The sequence below is a fragment of the Heteronotia binoei genome, chromosome 6 (assembly GCF_032191835.1).
Source record: "Heteronotia binoei isolate CCM8104 ecotype False Entrance Well chromosome 6, APGP_CSIRO_Hbin_v1, whole genome shotgun sequence".
NCBI lineage: Eukaryota > Metazoa > Chordata > Lepidosauria > Squamata > Gekkonidae > Heteronotia > Heteronotia binoei.
Window position 1 is genome coordinate 3,864,670 of NC_083228.1, and position 21,607 is coordinate 3,886,276.

Genomic DNA, 21,607 nt, shown 5'->3' on the forward strand with positions numbered 1-21,607 from the left:
ACATTCTGTGGCAACCAGAGTTCCACAGAATGTTCTAAAAGTGACCAGTCCAAAAGCTGAACAAGGCACTAATCAGGGCAGTTAAAATGAATAAATAAGGACAGTTAAAATGATCAGAGCCCCTTGCCAACAAGACAAGTGAACATTTGGTGCTTTTCGGTTTCAATAAATTATACAACATTAGCTTGTTGGGATTCACTGCTCCGCCCTCCCCCTCTCCTCATCTCTGCCTCCCAATTCAGGAGATCTCATGCTGTCCTCCGAGGGCTAAAGGTTGGTTTTGGACCACAGCTCTACCATGCATTACCAGAATGATGCATCATTTGAGTAGTGAACACATAGAATTGTACAATTGGAAGAGATCTCAAGGGTCATCTGGTCCAACCACCTGTAAAATGCAGGACATTCACAAACACCTTCTCCCCACATACCCAGGTACCCCTGCTCCATGGCCAGAAGATGCCCCCTCCACAAAAAAAATCTCCTCCAGGATCCCTGGAAAACTGGCTTAGAGAAAATTGCTTCTTGACTCGAAAGGGGGGGATTGGCATTTCCCTTGGTGTCTAAGCAAAGGCCATAAGAACTAAGCACTGATGCAATCCTTCCTGCCCTCCTCATGATATCTCTAAGTTCACAGAATCAGCATTGCTGTCAGATAGCCATCTTGCCGAAGGAGAGCTCACCATCTCCGAGTAAGCCTGTTCCACTGAGGAACAACTCCATCAGGAAGTTCTTCCTAATGTTTAGCTAAAACTCTTGATTCAATTCAACTCATTGGTTCTGGTTGGACCTTCTGGGGCAACAGAAAACAACTCTGCACCATCCTCTAGATGACAGCCCTCCAAGTACTTGGAGATAGTGATTATAGCTCCTCTAAGTCATCTCCTCTCCAGATTAAACATACCCAGCTCCTTCATCCTTTCCTCATAGGACTTGGTCTCCAGACCCCACACCATCTTGGTTGCCCTCCTCTGGACCTGTTCCAGCTTGTTGATATCCTTCTTAAATTGTGGTGCCCAAAACTGAATGCAGTAATCTAGGTGAGGTCTAACCTGAGCAGAGTAGAACAATACCGTTGCTACACATGATCTGGACATTATACTTTTGTTGATACAGCCCAAAATTGCATTTGCCTTTTTAGCCAGCGCATCACACTGTTGACTCATGTTCAGTGTATAATCCACTAAGACCCCTAGATCCTTTTTGCACATACTACTGCCAAGACAAGTCTCCCTTATCCTATAATTATGCATTGGATTTTTCCTATATAAATGCAAAACTTTACATCTATCTACATTAAAATCCATTTTATTTGTTTTAGCCCAGTTTTCCAGCCTGTCAAAATCACACTGTATCCCGACTCTGCCTTTTACTGTATTTGAGACCCATTCCAATTTAGTATCATCTGCAAATTTAATATGCATTCCCTCTATTCCTTCATCCAGATCATTTATAAAGATATTAAACAGAACAGGCCCTAGGACAGATCTTTTGGCACTCCCATTTGTCGAAGGGGATGAGGAACCATTAACAAGCACTCTTTGAGTGTGATTTGTCAGCCAGTTACAGATCTACCTAACACTAATAGGATCCGAACCACATTTTACCAATTTGTCAACAAGAATATTATGTGAAACCTTATGAAAACCCTAACTGAGCATTCCCCCGCTCCAGCAAGGTAGTAGCTTTCTTAAAAAAAAAAAACAGATAAGGTTAGTCTGACATGACTTGTTCTTGAGAAACCCATGCTGGCTAATCACAGCCATTCTTTTGAAATGCTCAAATACTGACTATTTCATGATTTGTTTTAAACTTTTCCAGATTTAGATCAAGCTGACTGCTAACAGTAGTAGTTACCTGGATCCTGATTTGTCCCCATCTTGAATATGGGGACAACCTTTGCCCACCTCAGTATTCTAGCATCTTACCCATTTTCCAAGAATCCTCAAAAATAATAGCCAGAGGCTCAGAAATTACATCCACAAGTTCTTTTAGTACTCTTGGATGTAGTTCATCTGGCTCTGAGGACTTAGTTTAATTTAAAGAAACTAGGTGTTTATGTACTACTCCAATGCTGATCCTAGGCTGTAACTCCATGCCCTCGTCATATGTTCCGTTTTTGCCATGTTGAGCACCTTTTCCCTTACAAGAGAACACTGAGGAAAAGTAGGAATTGAGCAGTTCTGCCCTTTCTTCATCACCTGTTACAATTTCACTTTCCTGTCCCCTCAAGAGGCTCTTTTTGTTACTTTGTACATAAGAAAATAAACCCTTTTTTTGCTGTTTTTGGCATCTCTTGCTAGCCTAAGCTCATACTGAACTTTAGCTTTACTCTCTCTAAAAGCACTGGTTATTCATGCTTAGTTATAAGGTCCTCCTTCCATTTCCTAAATGAGTTTTTTATTTTTCAAGTCTTTAGAGAGCTGTTTATGGAACTACCTTGGCTTTTTTAGGCTCCTCCCATTTTTCCTTCTCATAGGAATCATTAGTGACTGTTCCTTCAATACTTTACTTTTTAAAAACTCCCACTCCTGCCTTCTTCACCCAAAGGGTGATTAACATGTGGAATTCACTGCCACAGGAGGTGGTGGCGGCCACAAATATAGCCACCTTCAAGAGGGGTTTAGATAAAAATATGGAGCACAGGTCCAACCTTTATGCAGCTGACTATGTACAACTTTTCCTTCCCCAAAACTTGTAAGTTCCAGAATTACATGGTCACTACTACCCAGGATGCCCAGTACTTTCACCTCATCAACCAGTTCCTCCCAGTTGGTAAGACTCAATGTCCAAGATAGCAGGTTCCCTTTTTTCCCTCTCCACTTTCTGGAAAATGAAGTTGCCAGCAAGACAGGTCAGGAATTTATTAGACCTTTCTTTGCTAGAAAAGAAACTTCCAATAGAGTTGAACTTCCAATAGACATCTGGGCAATTTAAATCTCCCATAACAACCATGTCCTGTCTCTGAGAATTCTGTAATTTCTTCTTGGAGAGTGTCATCCTAGTCCTCTGTCTGGCTTGGTGGTCTATAGCAGACCCCCACAATAATATCACTCTTATTTCTTACTCCTTTTTTTAAAATCACAGACTCTCAACTGAACTTCCACACTCAGATTCACATATTTCCTCACAAGTATATACAGTACCTCCTTTACATATAATGTGACTCCTCCACTCTTCCTTATTTGGCTTTCCCTTTTATATAAGTTGTATCCCTCAATTCTAATATTCCAATTGCTAGTGTCATCCCACCAAGTTTCAGTAATGTTTATTAGGTCATAGTCCCCTTCCTGTATTAGGATTTCCAGTTCCTCCTGCTTTGCTTCCCATACTCTGTGCATTAGTGTAGAGACATCGGAATCCATGTTTTAAGCACTTTGAGGTTTTCTTTTCCTTATGTAACTGTTACTGTTACTAAGCATATGTCCCACACCCCACAAAACTTTAGCATTTTTATTTCCAGTTATTCGCATCATATTACACTTTCAATTATTGTCTCGATCCCCCATACAATGTAATTTAAAGCCTTCCATATTAAGTTAGCAAGGCTCTTACCAAACACCTTTATCCCTACCTTTGTGAGGTGTGCAAGCCATCTCCCGATAGAAGAGCTTCATCTCGAAAGTGTAAGCCATTGTCCAAACCCCTAAACTTTTCTTGATGACACCATCTGTGTAGCCAGTCATTTATTTGCAGTATACTTTTTTCCCATCCTAAGCCACAGCCTTCTACAGAAAGCACTGATGAAAACACCACCTGTGCTCCCAGCTCCTTCACCTTCTGACCCAGAGTCACACAGTCTCTTTTAATACTTTCCAGGCTGTGCCAGGCAATATCATTTGTTCACACATGGATCAGCAGGAAGGGATAATAATCTGTGGGTTGGATGAGTCTTCCTACCCTTTCAGTAACCTCCTGGATGTATTAACCTTTCAAGACAAGTTTGGTTCGCACATTTCAGCCTCTACCCCTCTGAGTAGGGAATCCCCAATTACCAGCACACGCCATCTCCTATATTGGGGAGCAGAAGCTGGGGGAGTAGCCCTTGTTCCAGTGGTCAAGAATCAATATCTATGGGGAGATCCTGGAACTGATTGCTTAACGACAGAGGCCCAGAATGTCTCCTGATTCTCTTGCTCCTGTGGATTCTTCTATGCGCTCTCCTCCTGTATTGAATGCACCTCCATTTGCTGAGATACCTTTCCCTCCTCCTCCAGTTGCCCTCATAAGAGAGGTTTATGTGTTCTGTCCTTGAACTCTTCACCTTCCCTTATGAAATGGGATGAGTATGCCTCAGGTCCCTGTATCTTCTCCTCCAGTAGGGTACCAACTTACACTTGTTGCAAGTGTAATCCCTGTTACCCTCAGGTAAGAATCCAAACATGCCACAGTTTTTGCATGTCACTACTTCAGCTTCCTCACCAGCCCTGCTGCTGCAATCCATTGCAGAGGTGGTTCCATTTATCCTGTACTTCCTTGATAACTCCCCTGCCAAACTGCCTTACAAGACTACTTGTGAAAGGCTTGCAGAAGCATAAAAAGCTTAACACATTAATCTCCCTGATCCTGAATCAGCCCATCAGTGCATCAGTGTCATTGTTGTTTCCTCAGCCTGGCAGAGTCTCTCCAGGATCTCAGGCAGACATCTTTCACATCACCCTCTGCCAGGTCCTTATAGCTGGAGATGCCAGGAAATGATCCTGGGACATTCTGCATGCCAAGCAGATGTTCTACCACTGAGCCACAGTCCCTCCTTCTGTCCTGTGACAGCACATACTCTCTTCTTTGTAGGAGAAATGTGTGTGTGTGTCGTGAGGCCTCACAATAACCCAAACAGGATGGAGAGAGGGAAGTCCTGTTTATCCAGGCAAACTCTCCCGGCTCTTGCCATGCTCTGTATTATCAGCATGGGAGACTTTTCTCTGCTGGTGCCAAGGGAAGGAGTGTTTGTTCGTGAGGCAGGCCGCTTGCAAGGATGGAGAGGAGAAGGACTGGCCTGAGATGTCGGAGCCAGAGGGAAGGCAAAGAGGATGATTTCCCTTGCCAAGCCCTCCCTCCCCTCCTCTTTCGTTCCCCACCCTCCTGCCCTGGAACAGGCCTGGCCCCACCCGGGATCACTCCTGGCTGATCCATCTGGTTCCAAGAGTGAGAAAAGTTCATTTCAGACCCAGCTTGATGTTCCCAGGTGGCCACTTAGCACTAACATCGCAATCTGTATGCGACTTTTCAATCAGGCACAGAGTAACAAAAAAGCAGGAGCCATTAACATTCGGAGTTGCATGCCAGCAGTAATGAGGGGGAAATGCAGCGAGTGGAAATTAGGAACACCCATTCCGAGTGATGTGGGGAATAAGGGGGAGGGGGAAGGGTGGAGGAGGGCTTTGCTGTGCTTAGGCTGGGATCCAGCACTTGAATTAATGGTGCCATTACCCAGGCAGGGGCTGCAGATAATGTTCATTCTTAAAAATGTCTTTTCTGGCAATTAAAGAGCTGCAGTTATTGATTTTTATTGATTTTATGTCCTTCAATTTGCATAATCTGTTAAAGATGAATGATTCATGATGTGTTTATTATAGGAATGGACAGAGGAATGTGGGTTTTTTTGGGGGGAGGGGGGAGGAAAGGCCTCCAGAAGGAGACTGAGCGTGAGATCCAATTGTGCCTTAGTCAAAGCTTGGAGTTGTGATGTGCCCACTTGAAGGTGGCGCTTTGCATGGCTCGGGAGATGAACCGGTTGCTGTTCCTGCCCTGGGGCCTTCTGGACAGAGTTTTCCCTGCAGGAGTCCAGGGATTTTGTTGTTCTGCCAGTCATAAAGGAAAGAAGGACTTGAGAATAGACACTGGAGCAAAGAATGAGCCCTCACAGCAACAGTTAGGAAGGCTTTGCAAAAATGGCCAGAGTTCTCCTTAATACCTGCTCAGGTGGGGTCTTCATCCCTTTCTGTTGTGTGTTCTGAAGTGGGAAAGAGCGGATGAGCCCCTGCAAACTCCTTCACAGAGATACATGATGGTGCACACATTTTGTGCCTGAGCAGTAAACAGGGCTGGATGAGAAAGCAGCCGTGTCTGGGAGCTGGAGCTAAACAGTGTGCCAGCCGGTACAACTCCCTGCTCCAAAACAGAACTTCAGGGAATAGCAGACCAACATGAAAGAAGAGGCGAGAGGGGAAAGGCTAGACAAGGTAGAAAGAAGGAGGTGCCAAAGGAGAGGTCCATAAAGAGCAGCCAGCATAAAGTTGTAGGAATGGAGAAAGAACTCAAGGAATCCAGAATGAACAATGAGGGAGGGAAACATTAAGCTAGGTGGGGACTGCACCATAAACACACAGATCAGGAAGCAAGGCACATTCTTAACAGCAAAGGCCGTATCAATAGCAGAAAATAAGAGACCATTTTCTGCTTTTACCTAGACTCTGTTCTTCTCCATCTGTGCATTTTGTAAGACATGTCAGCTGCTTTTTGAACAGGGTTCAAGACTAAACCATTTAAACATAGGTGTCATGGAGGGATCTGGAGGAAAAGAGAAAGGCCTTTGTGTAGGAGTTCTGGGAGGGAGTTCAAGTACTGCAGAGGGGCAGGCGTGCTAGTCTGTCATAGTCAGATAACACCCGAGTCCAGTGGCACCTTCCCTGAGCCACGGCTCATTGGCTCCTATAAATATATACAGGGGGAGCAGAGCAATTCCAAGCAAGGTGCCTCCTTCCAAGCAGTCCCTTCAGATGGTGCTGCAGGAGGTGGGGAAGGAGCGTGTGCAGCGTTCTGTAAGACTGCAAGAGGTTTTTGAGTTGTTGAGAGCAGCAGAGTACCTTCCGACTTTACTCGAAATGTATCCTAGTTTTCCCCTCCCAGGAGACCCAAAGTGGCATATCCCATAATTGTTCCCCCCTCCTCTGCAGTAACCTCATTGTAATCTACTGAATGACGAGCCGTGTTGAAGGCAACATGCTTTATTAGCGAGTACATCACAAGGCAAAACAACGTGGGCCAGGTCCCGATTATATACATACCCTGGAACAACCCTCAGTCTGGCCAGGTCCAATCCTGGCCAGTTAAACTTCCCACCACAGATCTTGATTGGGGGAGCGTATTTGCGGAGCTACATCTGGGGACCAGTGGACTTCCACTAGTCACCTCCTTAGGGTGCGCTGTGTTGTAATTTCGGGACTGAAATGCAAGACACAACACTCCTCCCCCCTAGTTCAAGACACGAAGTCTTTCAAGTAGGCTGGCGCCCTGCGATCCCAGGTCGACCTCCTCGGAGTTATTTGGGGAGTTGGAACAGCTGCCATGGCTGGCGGGGCGGCTGGTTCTTCGTCGTGGGGTGACGCTGGAAATGGGTTGTCCATCGCTATTGCTGTTCCAGAATCTCTTCTCTGGGGGTGGGGTGTTCCCTCTGCTGTGGTGCTCTTCCGCCTGCATAGTCGTTGTGGCCGGCATAGGCTGGGCAGCTTCCAGGGGTGTTGCTGTTAGTACTCCCCCGCTTCCCGCTCCCCCGATCGCTGTCAGTTCTTCCGGCAATGTGCGACGGCACAGCTGGTCAATATTCCTCCTTAGGATCTGGCCCCCCTCCAACGAGACCTTGTAGAAGCGGGACCCGGTGACCCGCAACACCCGGGCGGCTAACCTCTCCAGCCCACTTGCAAAGTTCTTTGTGTATACCGGATCCCCTGGAAAGAATCCCCTAGCGGCTTCCCTAGTTTCGGGGGAACTGCGAAGGTCCGTAGCCCAGTCAGGATGCAACCTGTCTAGCCTTGTGATCAACTTCCTCCCCATTAGTAACTCAGCAGGACTTAACCCAGTGACGGGGTTGGGAGTGATTCTGTTATCAATAGGAAGGCTGCCAGGTGGTGATCCCAATCTCCCTGTACAATGCAACCCAGGGCCTCTTTAGTGGTGCGCACCATGCGCTGTGCTTGGCCGTTGGTGGCTGGATGAAAAGGGGTGGACCGAATGTGCTGGATGAGCTACCGATTCAAGAACTCCTGGAATTCCCGGGAGGTGAAAGCGGTCCCATTGTCCGTGACGAGGGTCTCGGGAACCCCATGAGTGCAAAAGACCCTTCACAAGGCTCTGACCGCCGCGTTGGAGGTTGAAGCTACGGGAATCACTTCCAACCACTTGGTGTATGCATCGACTAAGATAAAGAATATTTGGCCCTGGTATGGCCCCGCAAAGTCTAGGTGTAACCAGGACTACGGCCTCCTGTTGGACTCCCAGCAGTGGGCAGGGGCACTGGGCGGATCAGGTCGGAAATCTTGGCAGGGTTGGCACCTTCAAACCCTTCTATCTCCTCATCCATCCCCGGCCACCATACATAGCTACGTGCCAGGGCCTTCATGCGCACTATCCCGGGGTGTGTTTCGTGTAGGGCTTCCAGCACTTGCTTCCGCAATGGGGGGGAGCCATCACCCTGCTACCTCAGAGAAGGCACCCCTTGTGCATGGACAGTTCTTCTCTGCATGATGCGAATGCCCTGAATTCTGCATCCAGTTTGCCCATGGGCCACCCCCTTCCCACCCAGTCTAAAACGCGTGCGAGGATGCGGTCTCTACGCGTGGCCCTAGCTACCTCGGCGACATAGAGGGGCCTCTCTGGTAGAGCCTCTATAAGCATCACATGGTGGGTGGGGGCGGGACCTGGGTCCATAGAGGGCAGCGGCAGGCGGCTGAAGGCATCCACGTGTCCCATAGCTTTGCCGGGGTGGTGGACCAGGGCATATGTGTACGAGTTGAGGAACTGGCTCCACCGCAGGACACGCTGTGACAGAATTTGCGGTGTCTGGCAGTCTGGGGCGAGGAGGCCCAGTAGCGGCTTATGGTCCGTGGTGATCTTGAAACGCCTACCATACAGGTAGTCATTGAATTTATGCACACCCGCCACTATTGCCAAGGCCTCCTTGTCTATCTGGGCATAGTTGGACTCTGCGGGGGTCAGGGTCCAGGAGTTGGTGCCCCAGAACGGCGCCCACCTCATATGGGGAAGCATCACAAGCCATAATCACTGGTAAGGATTCGTCAAAATGGTGGAGCACATCACTGGAAACTAGGAGGTCCTTGACTGCCTGAAAAGCTGCGGCCTGCTTCTTTTCCCAGACCCACGGGGCGTTTTTATCAAGGAGCCTATGAAGGGGTTCTGCGATGGCCACTTTGTGGGGCAAAAATGAATGATAAAAATTTAATAATCCCAAGAAACTTTGTAACTCCATCTTGCTTGTGGGGTCCGAGGCGTGGACAATAGCCCTGGTCTTGTCGGCCGTCGGGTGGATACCCACGGCGTCTACTGCAAACCCCAAGAACTCTACCCTCGACACCCCGAGGGAACACTTCTCCCGCTTTACTTTAAGTCCCGCCGCCTGGAAATGGCGGAGTACCTCACACAGACAGCTGCTGAACTCCTCAGCATCCGGGGCGGCGATCAAAACGTCATAAAAAAACGGTTGCACTCCAGGGATCCCTTTGAGATGAGCATCCATTATGCTCTGAAAAATCCCCGGGGCCTCACTAACCCCAAATTGCAACCGCCGCACCCGAAAAGCTCCCCAGTGAGTCACAATGGTCTGGGCTTCTGCTGTCTCGGTGTCCACCGGGAGTTGCTGGTACACCTGGGCCAAGTCCAGTTTCCCAAAAACCTTAGAGCCTGCTAGGGCTGCCAGTAGGTGGCTGACCACCGGAACAGGGTATGGGTTGTCCTGAAGTGCCTTATTTATTGTGCACATCTCCATTCAGCTTCACTGGAATGACTATGGGTGTTTCCCATGCAGCATAGGATACCAGTTCTAGCACTCCCTGGGCCATGAGGCGGTCCAGCTCCACTTCTATTTTTGGTTTAAAAGCAAACAGAACTCGCCTGGCCTTCAGCCTTATAGGTCTCACGTGGGGATCAAAGGGTAAGGTGATGGGAGGCCCCTTGTAGCATGCCAGGGACCCATCAAACACTTCCGGGAATTCCCGGCACATGTGCTCAAAATTTTGCATTTGCATCTGCTGAACCCCCACTATTTGAATACCCAGCGGTCGAAACCAGGCCAGCCCCAGTAATGTGGTGAGCTGGCGTTTGACCACGAGAATGTCCAGCTTGCCCTTAAAGTTCTTAAACTCTACCCTTACAGTGGGCAAACCCAAAATCTGTACAGGGTTTTTTTTGGAAGTCCCGCAGTATGAAGTCCGCTGGTCACAGCCGGGGCCGGCCACGGGGACACAGTTTTCTTAGAGACTCCTCCGAAATTATGGAGATGGAGGAGCCTGAGTCCAGCTCCATTAGGCATGGAGCACCCTCGATTAGGACCGACACCCTGACCTTATCTGGGGTGGTGAGGGGCAAGTTCATTACCTTCAGGCTAGTCGATGCGGTCGAGCAGGCATTGGTCGAGTCATGGTTGGTGGACTGGCGTCTGCGGGTGGCCTTGGCCCGGCAAGCCCGCGCTATGTGGCCCACTCTTCCGCAGTTGCTGCAGTCCATGTTGCGGTAGGGGCAGTCCCGGCGCTCGTGTGGATCCCCACAGCTGGCGCACTTGCTGTTGGCTGGTCCCTCTGTCGCTCGTGGCTTCATGGGCGCTCTCGGCCCCATTCCTGGTTGGCGACATAGCTGGTTTGCCTCCTCCTCCTCCTCTGGGTTGCCCAGTGCCATCTCCTCCTGGTGGACGGCTTCCGCTCGCGGTTGTTGTAAGCTTTGGTTGCTCTCTCAAACGCGGTGGCTTCGTTGAAGGGGAGTTGGAGGGTGAGCTCTTCCTTTGCGAAGAGCTTTTGCTGCAGTCTTTCGTCTCGGAGGCCCCAGACTAAGCGATCCCTCAGGGCTTCATCCAGCTTGTCGAAGCTGCAGTTCCCTGCGATTTGGCGGAGGGCGGCCAGGTAGACGGCAGCTGTCTCTCCCGCCCCTTGATCCCTCTTGTGGAAGAGGAATTGGTGGGCAATGATGGAAGGCTGGGGCAAGAAGTGTCTGGTCAGGAGTCTGACTATCTCCTCGTACGTTTTCTCCATGATCTTTGCAGAGAGACCCTTTGCGATCTCGAATGTGGCCTCCCCACAAACACTCAGGAGCACGTCTCTCTTACGGCTGTCATCTGTAATCATGTTTGCTCGTAGGTAGCAGTCGACCCGCTCCGTGTAGGTCTCCCACCTATCGGGGTTGGCGGGGTCGAACTCTGCAATGTGGCCTGTCGTCCCACTTGGGTTTGCCATGGCAACGGCGGCAGGCGCTTCTGTCTCCCTCGAATGCATGCCTTCCTCGTCTTTGGCCAGGTGAGCGAAGTCCTGCTTAGGGAGTTACCTGGCTAGGATCCAGGTCCAATCCTGGCCAGTTAAACTTCCCGCCACAGATCTTGATTGGCGGAGCGTATTTGCGGAGCTACATCCAGGGACCAGTGGAATTCCACTGGTCACCTCCGTAGCATCCACTGTGTTGTAATTTCGGGACTGAAATGCAAGACACAACACTCATGAAAACAATCTTGGGAAGGGGGGTTAGGCTGAGAGACTGGATGGACCCAGAGCCACACGCAAGCTTCCATGGAGGGGTTTGAACCTGGTAGTCCCCCCTCCTAATCTAACTACTGTGCCCTGCCAGCTGTGGGGGAACAGAAAGAAGAGGTGTGTTAGGGACTGAGGGTGCTGCCCTATGCTGGGGGGAGGTGGCTTATGGATGGCCCTGGGGAGTGCAGAAGGGTAGTGCTGGATGGGAGAAGGGGTGTGAGAATGGAAGCCCCCCTCCCCTGGGGCTTGCAGTTGTCTAAGTGCAGCCTTAGCTCAGACGAAGCAGGGGGAGGCGGGCTTGCTTTTTGCAACGGTGGGCAGAGGAAAATGGTATGAATAAAGGAGCAAAAGAGAACTGCTGCAGGGTGGTGTCCAGGCAGTGTGGTCATTTTATCCTTTTTATGGTGCCTTCCCATAAAACATGTCCTGAAGTTGTTCATGGTATTAAAAATGGTCCCCAGGTGCTTTCTTCTCAGCCTGGGAAAGGGTACCAGACTCTGAGCTCTTGTTGTCTTGGAGAGCCAATTCCAGCAATGCCTTTTGTGAGAAAGCTCTTCCAACAAGAGAGCCAAACTAGACATGGCAGTGTCTTCCTGGGTGCCATGAGGCTACTGCCACCCTTGGAGAGTGTTTTTAAAATGCCCCTGGCTCTCCTGCCCCCACCCCCGCAGGCCTGTTCATGTTCTGAGATATGTGGGGGGGGGGGCAAAGGGTGTGTCAGCCTGCCCTGCTGCTGGCCTGATCTGGCCCTCACAGTAGTTTCAAATACTTTAAAATGGTGGCAGCATCATGCCATGTACTTTGGCCCACAAGTCAGCAAACAGTACAAGCAGTTTAACTTTGGAATAGCTGCCTTGCAAGAGGTGACCCTTTCTCTGAACCTGAAAGTGGAAACTTGTGAATGGTAGTTTGTGGAAGGCAACCCGCCAGCAATGGTTTGAAGGATTCTTTGCTGCTTCCTCCAACACATCCTTTGCATGAGTCCATCCCTCTCTGGGGGGGGGGGGGGGGAGTCTCATCAGCATGGCCTCCTGCTACGGGGGCGGGGGGCTTCCTGCAGCTCTGATTGCCCTCTAGCACCTCTCCAAGTGGCTCTGGCGAGAGAATTTTAAAAAAACACAGCCATAGAATTATAGAGTTGGAAGAGACCTCCAGGGTTATGTAGTACAACACTCTGAACAGTGCAGGAAATTCACAGATATCTCTGCCACAGCAACATACATCCCCAGTGACCCCTGCTTCATGCCCAGCAGATGGCAAAGACTTCCAGGAAACATTGCTGACTGACCCCCAAAGTGGCAAGAAAGGGCCACAAGAACTAAGTACTGATGCAACCCTTCCTGCCCTCCTCATTATCTGCCTAATTCACAGAATCAGCCTTGCTGTCAGATGGCCATCCAGCCTCTGCTTAAAAACCTCCAAAGAAGGAGAGCCCACCACTTCCCAAGGAAGCCTGTTCCACTGAGAAACTGCTTTAACTAGCAGGAAGTTCTTCCAAATGTTTAGCCAAAACTCTTTTGATTTAATTTCAAGCTGTTAGTTTCGGTCCGACCTTTTGGGGCAACAGAAAACAACTCTGCACCATCCTCTATATGCTACCCCTTCAAGTACTTGAAGATTGTGATCATATCACTTCTGAGTCATATATTCTCAAAGCTAAACATACCCAACTCCTTCAGCCTTTCCTTATAGCACTTAGTCTCCAGACCCCTCACTATCTTCATTGCCCTCTTCTGGACATGCTTCAGCTTCTCTGTATCCTTCTCAAATTTTGGTGCCCAAAATTAGGGGAGATCTAACCAGAGCAGAGTGAAGCGATACCATACTTCACGTGATCTGAACACTATACTTCTGTTGATACAGCCCAAAATTGAATTTGCCTTTTTAGCCACCGCATCACACCATGAACTCATGTTCTGTGTACAGTCTGCTAAGGTCCCTAGATCCTTTTTGCACATACTATTGCCAAGACAAGTCTCCCCCATCCTATAATGATGCATTTGATTTTTCCTACCTAAATGCAGAAATGTGCATTTATCCCTGTTTAGTTTATTTGTTTTAGCCCAGTTTTCCAGCCTGTCAGAATCATCCTGTATCCTGTCTTCTGTATCCACAACCCCTCCCAATTTAGTATCATCTGTAAATTTAATAAGCTTTCCCTCTATTCCTTCATCCAAATCATTTATGAAGATGTTGAACAAAACAGGTCCCAGGACAGATCCTTGAGGCACTCCACTTGCCACTCCTCTCCAAGAGGATGTGAAACCAGACCCACCTAACAGTAACAGGATCCAAGCCTCATTTTACCAACTTGACAAGAATATTATGTGGAACCTTATCAAAAGCCTTACTGAAATTAAGACAAACGATGTCTACAGCAGTCCCCTGATCCATCAAGGTAGTAACTTTCTCAAAAAAGGAGATCAGGTTTGGCTGACATGAGGAAAACTCAGAAGTAATAGAGATGTTGCTCTAGGACTCACAGGGTTTTCCTCATGAGTGATATAGCCACACAACCAACATGGCTGGGTTTTTTTAAAAAATCTCTTGGCAGACATTTAGAGAGGTTTCTTCCAACTATAAGCCCTTGCTAGCCTTTATTTATATAAAAAGCTAGGAGGCTATTTTGTTTTTAAAAATTTAAAATTGAACATTCTGAGAAAGGGCCTACAACATCCAAGTGTAGGAGTGTTGAGGTGGCACAGAAATATCCTGAATACATAAATGAATGAAGATCTTGAGAATTTGGGGGAAGGTATTTGTGAGTTTCCTGCATTGTGCAGGAGGTTGGACTAGATGATCCCGGAGGTCTTTTCCAACTCTATGATTCTATAAATAAGTAAATAACATTGTGCAACAGAACCCCGAGTCCACTTCAGTGGAAATGACTTTGCTTCAGTTCCATTGGCATGTTATAATTTCCGTTCCCTATATATCTTCTTGCACTTGCTGTGAAGGCAAGGTGTGCATGTGTGGAGGGGGGATGTGTTTATGCCCCCCAGGTCTCCTCCTTGGTATGGTATGGATCTTCTCAGAGATATCTAGATGGGAATCTGCCCTTCAGATGCCTTCATTCTTTGCTCAAAGGAGAAGAGATTCTAGATTCAGCCTCTGGCCTTTCTCCTGGCAGGTCAGAGGGCCATCAGCTCAAAGGAGAGAGCTTAGAATAATCTCTTGGCTTTGCCTGTATGTGGTCAAGATCCCTTCCATCAGCTTAACAAAGAGAGAAAAGCTACCCCACATTTAGCACATAAGAAAGAGCCCAGTTAATTTTCCTTTTAATATTCCAGTACTCCTAAGAAACTCAGTGGAAAATAAAAAGGCCCTACCCGCATATCCAGTGGTAGTTACAAAAGCAAAGTGCATGGAAAGGTGGGTGAGTGGACGGACGGACAGATGGACGGATGGATGATGACAACAATGATGATGACGATGATGGACGGACAGACGGAGGCTCTGCCTTGAATGGCCCAGGCTAGCCTGATCTCGGAAGCTCAGCAGGGCCACCCCCCATTAGGGCTTGGATGGGAGACCACCAGAGAGGCCCAGAGTTGTTCTGCAGAGGCAGGCAAATGGCAAGCCACCTCTGTCCATCTCTTGCCTGGAGAACCCCTTGAGGGATTGCCAGAGATTGGCTGTGACTTGATAGCACATTTTTTCCACCAGACAGACAGATGCAGACAGATAGATCCTGCCTCCCAAACTTGCCTGATCTGAGTTTCTTGTTCTTTGTCCTGTTGAGAGCTGTAGCTGAGGGTCTGAATGACTGACTGCTGTCTACCCCCAATCTATTCCTGTTCCCTCCTTCCTTTCTGCTGTTCCGCATAAGCCTCTGAGAATTGCCCAGCCTGAAAGAGGCCGGGGTGGGCGACCCTGACAAGGCAGAGCAGCCTGAACGAGGCTTGGAATGCTGAGAACAAATCACTTGCGGGCCTCTGAACCCTCCCTGGCTTTGCTTGGCCCTGCCGTCCCCCTCGCCAGGGCTTTAGGCAGCCTTTCAGAAGGAAATCCTATCGCTGGCTGCTGGACCGAAAGGAAATCCAGGGCCTGGACTGAATGGGCCTAATACTCCAGCAGCTTAAGCAGTCTGTTCTACCAGAGATTATGGTTTCACTTGCACACAGTGCCTGACAAATGCCGCAGGATCGAAGGGATTTGGGCGGGGGGGGGGGGGGGAGAATGCGGTGCTTCGAAAGAGAAATAAAGCTTGGCAGGAACAGGGGAGAGCGATGTGCCCCAAGGTGGGGAGAGCCTCTGTGTGCAGGGCAAGACCTTCCTGGGGCCTGACCCTCCATTGCAACCTCCAAGTGGCGCCTGGGATTTCCACAGAATGGCAACAGAGATCAGTTCCCCTGCAGAAAATGGCACCTTTGGTGAGTGGACTCCCTGGCAGTGCGGAGCTCTCTCCCCTCTCCAGACCTTCTCCACCCCAGGCTGTGCTCCTGGCTCTCCAGGAATTGCCCTCCCAGTCAGATCTGGCAAGTAGCACAGCCCAGTCTTCCCCCTGCTGAATCTGCTTTCGCTTGCAGCCACCTTGCAACTTCCCATATCCGACCACATCTTTTGCCAGTGAAACAGGCTGCATCCTGCGGAGACTGTGTGATGATAATGGGGAATGGATTTTTGCTTTTAATGCAAGAAGAGGAGGAGGAGGAAGAGGAAGAAGAAGAGTTGGCTTTAAACCCTGCTTCTTCACTACCTGAAGGAATTTCGGAGCGGCTTGCAATCGCCTTCTCTTCCCACAGCAGACACCCTGTGAGGTAGGCAGGGTGAGAGAGCTCTGAGAGAACTGGAACTGATCCAAGGTCACCCAGATGGCTGCATATGGAGGAGGAGTGGAGAATCAAACCCGGTTTTCCAGTTTAGAACCCATCACACATCACAGGATAGGTTAGGATTACAGAATAAAACAATATCCCAAAGGATTTTTGAAAACACAGTATGAAGGAGGGGAGGGAGCCTCAAAAGTGGCAAAAACAGAACATATAAGGAGGGTATGAAGTTCCAACCTAGGACCAGCATAGGAGTAGTACATTAACACCTAGTTTCTTTAAATGAAACTAAGTCCTCAGGGCCAGATGAATTGCATCCAAGGGTTCTAAAAGAGCTTGCGGATGTAATTTCTGAGCCTCTGGCTATTATTTTTGAACATTCTTGGGAGAACAGGAGAGGTGCCGAAAGATTGGAGGCGGGCAAATGTTGTCCCCATCTTCAATGAGGGGAATAAAGAGGATCCAGGTAACTACCAACCCGTCAGCTTGACGTCTATACCTTGAAAAGTTTTAGAACAAATCATCAACCAGTCGGTCCTGGAACATTTAGAAAGAATGAATGTGATTACTAAGAGCCAGCATGGTTTTCTCAAGAACAACTCATGTCAGACTAACCAGATCTCTTTTTTTGAGAAAGTGACTACCATGCTGGATCGGGGGAAAGCTGTAGACATCGTTTATCTTGATTTCAGTAAGGCTTTTGATAAGGCTCCACATACTATCCTTGTTGACAAGTTGGTAAAATGTGGTTTGGATGCTGTTACCATTAGGTGGATCTGTAACTGGTTGACAGATCGCACCCAAAGAGTGCTTGTGAATGGTTCCTCATCCTCTTGGAGAGGAGTGGCAAGTGGAGTGCCTCAAGGATCCGTCCTGGGACCTGTTTTGTTCAACATCTTTATCAATGATTTGGATGAAGGAATAGAGGGAATGCTTATTAAATTTGCAGATGATACTAAATTGGTAGGGGTTGCAAACACAGAAGAAGACAGAAACAGGATACAAGATGAACCTTAACAGGCTGGAAAACTGGGCTAAAACCAATAAAGTGAATTTTAACAGGGAGAAATGTAAAGTTCTGCATTTAGTTAGGAAAAATCCAATGCATGGTTATAGAATGGGGGAAACTTGTCTTAGTAGTAGTATGTGTGAAAAGGATCTAGGGGTCTTAGTGGATCATACGCTGAACATGAGTCAACAGTGTGATGTGGTGGCTAAAAAGGCAAATGCAATTTTGGGCTGTATCAACAGAAGTATAGTGTCCAGATCACGTGATGTGATGGTATCGCTTTACTCTGCTCTGGTAAGACCCCATCTGGAGTATTGTGTTCAGTTTTGGGCACCACAATTTAAGAAGGATATAGACAAGCTGGGTCCAGAGGAGGTTGACAAAGATGGTGAGGGGTCTGGAGACCAAGTCCTATGAGGAAAGGTTGAAGGAGTTGGGGATGTTTAGCCTGGAGAGGAGGCGGCTGAGAGGTGATCTGATCACCATCTTCAAGTACTTGAAGGGCTGTCATATAGAGGATGGTGTGAAATTGTTTTCTGTGGCCCCAGAAAGTAGGACCAGAACCAGTGGGTTGAAATTAAATCAAAAGAGTTTCCAGCTCAACATTATGAAGAACTTCCTGACCGTTAGAGCGATTCCTCAGTGGAACAGGCTTCCTCCTGGGGAAGTGGTGGGCTCTCCTTCCTTGTAGGTTTTTATGCAGAGGCTAGATGGCCATCTGACAGCAATGAAGATCCTGTGAATTTAGGGGGAGGTGTTTATGAGTTTCCTGCATTGTTCAGGGGGTTGGACTAGATGACCCTAGGGGCCCTTCCAACTCTATGATTCTGTGATTCTAAGTGAGGGACTTTGTGCATTCAGATGAGGTGGAACTGACACATTGGAGAAAGCTTTGCTGTGAGGGGAAGACGTGCAGCTGTTTCGGAGGCTCATCTTGGTGATGGGAGGGACTGTCAAGGCACAGCTGATTTATGGCAACCACAGGCCTTTCCAGGGAAAGAGGAACGGAGGTGGCCCAAAACAGCCCTGCCCTAGTTGTCACAGGCTCTGCAACCAGGCCAATGACTTTGCTGCTGTCCTGTACAAACACAGAACCCTTGTCTGCTACCAGCAAGAAGAATGGACTTCATCCTGCTCCAGGAAGGGGCATGATTCTCAGTGCAGGACAGGTGCCCAGTGGACTGGAGATGGCGTACCTGTGGATAAGAGAAGGACAGGAGAGGGGGGGGTGGAGAACAAATAAAGAGAATCTCCCTTCATTTTTTAAACAGATCTTGTCAGTTACCTAGATCTGGTTTTCCTCTGGGAAATGGCCATCATCTCTTAAACAGCTCTCATGGGCAAGTTTCCCATTTGTTGCTGATGATTGCTTGAGAACAAAAATGGGAGAGGCACTTTCCCCTTCAAGCCTTTGCAGCCAAGGGGGTTCAAGGTAAGGGGGTCAGATATTCCGACTGCACCTGAGAACAAATTATCCTGGCCCATCCACATATGCTGGAGCCAGGAATTCTGGGGCCTGAACATCAAAATTTAGTGACAGGAAGCCACATTATGTAATGTTTTGCTGTTTTTTTCGAAGTAACTTTTTCTAAGCTTAAAATTAAACATAGCATAACTCTTCATAACATGTAAAAAATGTATAGCAGTGAAACATTGCATGTGCAGTCAATGTGTATATACTGCAAAGGTTTATTTTGACAGTAGCAGATGTTGCACAGCTACATGACTTCCCCAAACTACAGGAGAAAATTCTGTGTCAAGGAATCTCAGTCTTTGTGCTCAGGTGAATTGTCGAAGTCAAATCTGTGTACTTGTTTAGAAAATGTGCGCGCTGCTTCACCAATGATCCGCTTGAAAGAAGTCCCGGTGTAAATAAATAAACAATAAACTCATAAAAATGACTACCACAAAATCATCAATATTAAAACAAGCCATAAAAATATCATTTAGCAGCTTGAAATGAAATTCATAAAAGTCATCAGGCTAGAAAAGGCAGCATATAAAAATATCTTTAAAAATAGGCAGACCCCTTTGATTGAAAGCCTGGCTAATGAGAAACAGACCATTCTTTTAGACATTAATCCTGACCTAGAGAGGGGGTGGTGAGGTGAGGTCCACCACCTGATGAGCACTGACTTGGAAGCAATGCTCCCTCTAAGCTGCAGAGTGTCGTGAGCAAAAATTCTACTTTGTGAGCTCCTGGCATGAAAGCGGTGAGCTGCTGCATCAATTATTGTTCTCTAGGGTCCTTCTTCCTGAGCTAAGACAACAATGTGTGAGCTGGAGGCTAAAGATCTGTGAGCTAGCTCAGCTTAGAGGGAACACTGCTTGGAAGTCTATTCCATTGCACTGCATTTGGTTAGTTTTAGAGTAAACATGCTTATAATCCAGCTTTTCCATTTGTGTGCTTGCTGAGCTTCCCAGAGCTGATGGGACCAGGCTAGCCTGGGCCTTCCAGGTGAGGGCCTGTGAAGGTAGGTTAGTCAGAGAGCCGGGTGACTTGGCAGGTGCCTCCCCATGAGCTGGCCCCTCTCCTCTCAGTGCCGGCCCTGCAATGAGCTCTCCCTCCTTTTTCCCTTGCCAGGTCGCGACATGGCCAGCACGACCCTGCCTGGCTACCCACCCCACGTCCCGCCGACTGGACAGGGCAGCTACCCAACCTCCACTCTGGCCGGAATGGTGCCTGGTAAGTCCCTCCTCACTCGATGCACTTGCAGTGGCTCCCCTGGGCAGGCCCCCAGGCACTCCTCAGGCTGATGGGCGCACTGCTCTTTGCCACCCAGGCAGCAGGAGGCCCCCCGGTCCGCTTCTTGCAGGCCTCAGCCAGTGGACGTGCCCAGCTCCCTCTGCAAGGACCACCTCCTACATGGCATTCGTCCTTCAGAGGAGTCACTTCCGGGAAGCACAACTGCCACAGGGGCATCCTTAACAAATGGCATGCCGGACATGCCTGTGCGTGGAGTTGGAATGTCCCAAACAGCTTAGAAATACGTCCACCTCTCACTTGGAGTTGTGCAAAACAAAAACTCTTGGATTAACTAGAGCTCACTAGGATTTAAATCATGGGAGAGCAAGAGAGAAACACATCCGACAGGGATGCTTGTCTTCAATGACGAGGTTCTCACAGTGCCCATGATGTGGCCGAGAGACCTGGGGAAAGCCCTTCAGAAGTCCCTGGGTGTCCACACCCCACCTCACCAGTTCCTGTCTCTCATCCTGTCTCTCCTTGGCCCTCCTAGAAACAGTCAAGTCTCTGGTCTTGGGGGCAGCGGAGCCACTGGACCAGTCCTGAGGAATGGGGACATCCCTGGTGAGCTGAGTGGCTGCCCAGTCTGGTGGGCCTGTAGATCAGCTGCCATCAAAGGAGGTGGAGTCAGTGGGCGAGGGGCCTTTAAGCAGACCAATCCTATCTGGGGCTCTTCCTGGGCCAGCCGGCCTAGCCAAGACTATTGCTCCTCACCTGGCCACGCCCTCCTCCTGGTGCATCTTAGACTTGAGCTGGAAAGTCTCAGGCCAGATGAGAAGCATGGGAGCCAGCTGCAAGGGGAGCAGTTAAAGAGAATCCAGTACTGATGAGGAAATTACATGTGTTTCATTAGTGATGGGGGAAGGAGATAGCTCAGTTCCTCTTGGTCACAGTTGAGCTCCAAAGCTCATTATCCAGCGGCACGCTTCCTTTCACTCCTCGTCAATAAACACCATCTCACGGCCTCCCCTCCCCCCCCCCCCCCGCATCTCCCTCCCTCGCTTCCCTTGGCTGCTCAGGGGAGGGAAGTGGGGGGGGGGAGAGAGGATCTTTCTCCTCTAGTTAACCTGCAGCTCAGGATCATTGTAAATAGTTCAGGGTGACAAAAAGTGAGGCAGAGGGGGAAGGTCAGGTTGGAGTGGAGTGGACAGTCACAGGTAGGCTGACCGCTTGAAGACAGACATGTCGCTGGCTTTTCTGTGAAGGAGGCAACCTAAACAGCCTAAAGGATGCTTCTGTCCATGGTCCTAAATCCAGCCCCCGCCCCCACCCGACACACCCTGTGCCCTTTCCTCCTAGAGAGCCCTGAAATGGTGGAGCCAGGCAGCATCACATCTCAGAATGGGGGGAAGTCAGGGCTGGAGGGGAAGGCCAGTAAAGAAGGGGGAGAGAAGGTGGGGCTCCTGGCAGGTCCCACCTACCTCTGCCCCCCCCACTCCATCCACAAGGCCTCTGGGCCTCTGGCTTACAGTGGTGGAGGGGTGCCAACCTTCAGGTACTGCCTGGAGTTCCCCCAAAATCACCACTGCTCCCCAGATGACAGAGATCTGTTCCCCTGGAGCAAACAGCAGCTTTGGAGAGTGACCCCTCTGAGGTCCAGCCTCTCCCCAAG

At 48.9% G+C, this 21,607-nt stretch overlaps 1 protein-coding gene across 1 annotated transcript in view; it reads left to right on the top strand.

Moving 5' to 3' along the window:
* PAX2 (paired box 2) overlaps positions 1-21,607 on the top strand; it is a gene marked incomplete at its 5' end in the record, with an annotated part of 159,516 nt that overhangs the window by 130,067 nt on the left and 7,842 nt on the right. The window contains one exon of the mRNA XM_060240963.1: positions 19,834-19,935. Within this exon, the coding sequence (XP_060096946.1) occupies positions 19,834-19,935 (102 nt within the window). The remainder of the gene's footprint in view (positions 1-19,833; positions 19,936-21,607) is intronic.